The sequence below is a fragment of the Aplysia californica genome, unplaced genomic scaffold (assembly GCF_000002075.1).
Source record: "Aplysia californica isolate F4 #8 unplaced genomic scaffold, AplCal3.0 scaffold00099, whole genome shotgun sequence".
Lineage (NCBI taxonomy): Eukaryota > Metazoa > Mollusca > Gastropoda > Aplysiida > Aplysiidae > Aplysia > Aplysia californica.
The window spans coordinates 108262-113293 of NW_004797369.1; the positions used below are offsets into that span (position 1 = coordinate 108262).

At 41.8% G+C, this 5032-nt stretch overlaps 1 protein-coding gene across 1 annotated transcript in view; it reads right to left on the reverse strand.

Moving 5' to 3' along the window:
• The window catches only part of LOC101858173 (protein lifeguard 1), a gene marked incomplete in the record, with an annotated part of 21357 nt that overhangs the window by 8641 nt on the left and 7684 nt on the right, over nt 1-5032 (reverse strand). The window contains 4 exon segments of the mRNA XM_035968944.1: nt 161-206; nt 1211-1248; nt 1849-1939; nt 4015-4068. Of these exon segments, the coding sequence (XP_035824837.1) occupies nt 161-206; nt 1211-1248; nt 1849-1939; nt 4015-4068 (229 nt within the window).

Below are 5032 nucleotides of genomic sequence, written 5' to 3' on the forward strand. Positions count from 1 at the left end.
CAGGCTCCTACACACACCTACAGACTTACAAAGCCTGCTCGCTCTACTCTGGCGCTGACCAGATGACAAGGACATGTGGTTACTTGAGGGAGGCATTGCGTTGCCATGCCAAGAGCGAAATGCTCGCAGCTAAAGGGATTTGAAAACAACAACAACGTACCGCAGTGATCCCCACAGCCATGAGCACTTCGTCCGTCTTGTTTTGGCTGAAAACAGAAGAAACAAAAACCTTTTCTGAGTCCGTGTCAAACGTTTTGCGACGTCGTGAAAACAGGCGCTCGTCAATTTTTGGGCATATAGAGTTATAATTTGTATTATCTCAAAGCTTGTTAATTCGTCTTGCACATGACGAAAAAAAATATATCCATCTATCTGGAATAGAAGTTGAGATATTTGCGATTGAAGGAGGCGGGGCGGGGGTTGCATGGTGTGAGAAGTCAAATTAGCGAGGAAATGGCCGCCAAAGTTTGGTGACTTACAAAGCTTGAGTGTTCTTGAAAACTGGAACTTTACATGTTTTGCACCTTTAATCAATGTTTTCTGTAACATCCACACAAAAATGTGGTTTTAAAAGGACATCAAAGGTTCTGAGCCAAAGCAATACAATTTGAAAAATTCTCCCTAAGATCCTGCATTTTCCTTGCTCCCAAGCCCAGGATCTTAGTTGGAGACAGCTGTATTTCTCAACAAACCACTAAGTTTAAATTAGCAGGCCGGCCTGGTTAGGCGTTGTTTTTGGTTAGTTTAAGAGTTTTACAGCACTTGCAACACAACTAGGTCATTTTTAGCTTTAGTAAAAGTTTAACGGTGCTCCCAACTCTGCATAAGTCATATGAGCGCCTGAAAATGGGTCCTTATAAGTATTATAAATGTCGAAGACTGGAGTTGTTGCTAGAGAGTGATATAGGCTACATAGTAAAGAAAGAGGAGGGACAAAGACAATAGATGTTTTTTTTATAGGGAAGAGGGAGGAAACGACACCAGAGCACCTGCCAACCACCTTCAGAGGGACAAAGACGATAGATGTTTTTTTTATAGGGAAGAGGGAGGAAATGACACCAGAGCACCCGCCAACCACACACGGAGGGACAAAGACGATAGAGATGGTTTTTTTTATAGGGAAGAAGGAGCAAACCACACCAGAGCACCCGCCAACCACCCTTGGGTAAGCCGGAGAGTGCAGAATGGCGCAGCAACCACAGGGCCTCACCTGGCCACCGTACCCAGAAGGAATCCTTCACACACCGTCTGAGGAAAAGAAAAAGAAACCCAACAAAATATCATCTGCTATTCCAGTACAATGTTTTAGTTATTTATAAGAGTTTTACGGCACTTGCAACACAATATGGTCATTATATAAGTGCCGAAGAATAGATGTGTTACAAGAGAGTTTTTGTTTTAGTAAGAGTTTTACGGCACTTGCAACACAATAAGGTCATATAAAAGTGCCGAAGATTAGAGGTGTTACAAGAGAGTAACACACACAAAAAAGGAGGAGAGATAAGGACGATAGATGTTTGATAGGAAAGAAGAAGCAAACCACACCAGAGTATCCGCCAACCACCCACAATCTGTTATTTCAACTAATCTGTTGACAGGGTGATCATCTCAACTTAATATCCTTTTTTTTTCTTCCATTTCAAACACAATAAGATCATAGCGCGTGCACACATACACACACACTCACTCTGTCTCTCTCCATCTCCTTCTCCCTCACTCGGCCATTCTCTCTCTCTCTCTCTCTCCCTCTCTCTCCCCCTCCATCCCTCCCCTCCCCTCTCTCTCCCTCCCCCCCCCCCCCCCCCCCCCCAATCTCACCACAACTTGTGGGGTGTAAGAGCCACTTACAAAAGCAATGAGGAGCACAAAGTTGAGCGGTGAGCGACGTCGAAAGTCTGGGCAGCATGCCAGGACAATCAGGATGATGATCGTAAGGACGCTGTAGAGAAAAGAAGCAGATTTTCACAACTCTTTAGTTTAGTTTTAGTAGTACTAAGAGTTTTACAGCGCTTTCAACACAATTTGGTCAAAATGGTGCCGAAGATCAGAGCAGTTACAAGAGAGTTATGATTTAGTAAAAGAGTTTAGTTTTAGTAAGAGTTCTATGGCACTTACAACACAATATGGTCATATTAGTGCCGGAGAATAGATGTGTTACAAGAGAGTAACATACACAAAAAAAGAAGGACGAGAGATGAGGACGATAGATGTTTGATAGGAAAGAAGAAGCAAACCACACCAGAGCACCCGCCAGCTGGCCACTTAGTTTAGTTTTAGTAGTAAGAGTTTTACAGCGCTTGCAACACAATTTGGTCATAGAGGCGCCGAAGATCAGAGGAGCTACAAGAGAGTTATGCTTTAGTTAGAGTTTTACGGCACTAGCAATACAACTTGATCGTATAAGTGCCCCAGATTAGAGGAGTTACAAGAGAGTTACAAACATACACACACAAAATAGGCGGAGAGATAAGGACAATAGACGTCTCATAGGAAAAAAGGAGCAAACCACACCAGAGCACCCGCCAACCACCCACGTTCACAACTCTGTTAACTTTTTTCCCTGCCGTGTAGATGTATATATACGTGAGGCGTGCTGACAAAAAGAGTTACTTCTCACATTCCACAAATGGGGATATCGGCTAAAAATCGACACAGGGTCAAATTTGTAGTTTTCTATTGATGCCATAAATACTTTAAGTACAACATGCTTTTTATTATTTCAAACTTATTTTTTTATAAATCGCAAAAAAAAACTTCAGCTATAAGTGAGAGGTATCTATATTTCCATAAGGCTTGAATCCGAGAAGTTAACTCATTTTGTCAACACGCTTCACATATGCTCAACTCGCTGAAGTTGATGTGATGTGATGGGATGGGATGGGATGTGGCGTTTGTTCCTTTTTTGATGAGTGTTTTACGGCGCTTGCAACTGAATACGGTCAAATGAGTACGCGGGACACATTAAACATTTTTTAGCTGGTATGAAATTTCGAACTTTGCCTGGGTGGCGACCGAAGCCTACTCTTATCGATTTTAGGACCACCAAGGGATCTTTAACAGAACGTGTGCAACTTGCATACGGGACGAGAAGGCTGGGTGTTCGATCTTACCTACCCTAAGATCAGGGGTGTGGCAGAAAGACAGCAGTAAAAAGGAGCTGAGGAGCAGCAGTAGAAAGACTGCAGAAAGAGTCAGGAGCTAGAGGAGAGGGCAAAGGAGGTGAGGGGGAGGGGGCAGAAAGTGGAGACGAAAGCAGACGACATAACATGGTTAGAGATGAGGACAAGAAAGGAGATGAAAGGAGAAAATTTTAGAGAAGAAAATTTTCCGTCACTGTTCGGATTCGAACCCCAGACCTACTGAATGAGAGGCAAACACCTTAACCTATAGGCCACGAGAGCTCCAACCACTTTTCCCCAGGACAATGGGTGGTCGTCTTGGACAATTTCGACAGTATAATGGCAAGTCAGCGTAACAACAGACATATTTTTACAATAATATCTATGATGCGTCATATAATAAATCTATCATACGTAAATGATAGGAGGGGGGGGGGGGGGAGAGATGTGTCACGACGTGGTGGAATCAGGCGCTCGTCAATTTTGAGGCATATGGAGTTATTGGTATCATCTTAAAACCTGTCCATTTGCCTTGCTTTCGATGAAAACAATACCCATTTATCCTGGATACAAGTTGAGATATTCGCGATTAAAGGAGGCCGGGTCGCTTGGTTTCAGAGGTAAAATTAGCGAAAAAGTGGCCGCCAAAGTTTAGTTATTTCCTTAGCTTGAGAGCTCGTGTAAACTGAAAATGTACAACTTTTATGCATTTAATCAAGGTTTCTCAGTAAAATCCACACCGAAATGTGTTTTTAATGGGCATAAAAGGTGTTGAGCCGAAAAACAAAAATTAGATCGAAATGACAAAACCTGCGGAAAAAGGCCAGAGTTTCTCCACTTTCATTATTTTGACGAGCGCCTGATTTCACCACAATGCCCCACAAACGATACTTACAAGGAAAGAATCCACATCCAAGGGTTATCGCTGGAGTAGTCTCTGATTGCATCCCTGAAACAAAGGGAAAAACATTCAGATATCAGCGTCGACGGTTAGAGCCAAGGCACCAGTCACCAGTGGCGAGGGAAAAACTAACCTGGACCAGGAAAATAGAGAAACAAGATGGACAAGAAAAAAAAACTAGATCCTTGGGAAACACTATTGATACTTCACCACAAAAGTTTGGATATTCTAATTTTGCTTCTTTTAGCCTCAAAATTAGTGTCATTGTCATTGACATAATATTATTATATTCATATATATATAATAATCATCAATAATAATTAATAGCATTCATATAGCGCATATTCCAGCTTAACAGCAAGCCCTATGTGCTTTACAATCTATATCATTACCCCTGCAGACCTCATAACACTCAGAAACATTCTCCACTTCACGGGAAGCATACAGTGCAAGCAACCAATTAGCACTCAAACACTAACAAACTGACAATATCTTTCACTATCTCTTGTCGGGTTACATTCCCACCTGAGCGAAGTGGGAAAAATCTGTGTAAATTGACTTTCTCAAAGACACAACATGATGGGTTTCGAACAAACAACCATTCGAATGCGAGCCCAACAGTCTAACCACAAGCAGACCACCAACACCACTAAAGATGTGATTTTAGACATGTAACAATATACGAAAGAATTCAAGCATGAGGCTTTTCCACAGTAACTGACAGGACAGAGAAAACATCTCATTTATCACACCAGTTACCTGAAATAAAACACATCATCACAGAATTTGCATAAAGTAATTTTTTTTTTCAAATGATGGCATTTAATATGATTCTTATATGTCTTTCAAATGTTCTGATCATTTAAGGCTAAACTAAATTAATTATATTTTTTTTTCATAGTAGAGGGTTTTACGGCGCTCGCAACTGGATAAGGTCATATGAGCGCCAAGGGGTGGGTGTCAACAGAGAAGTCTTTACAGGGAATCAGACTTAGACTGCTCACCTCTCTAG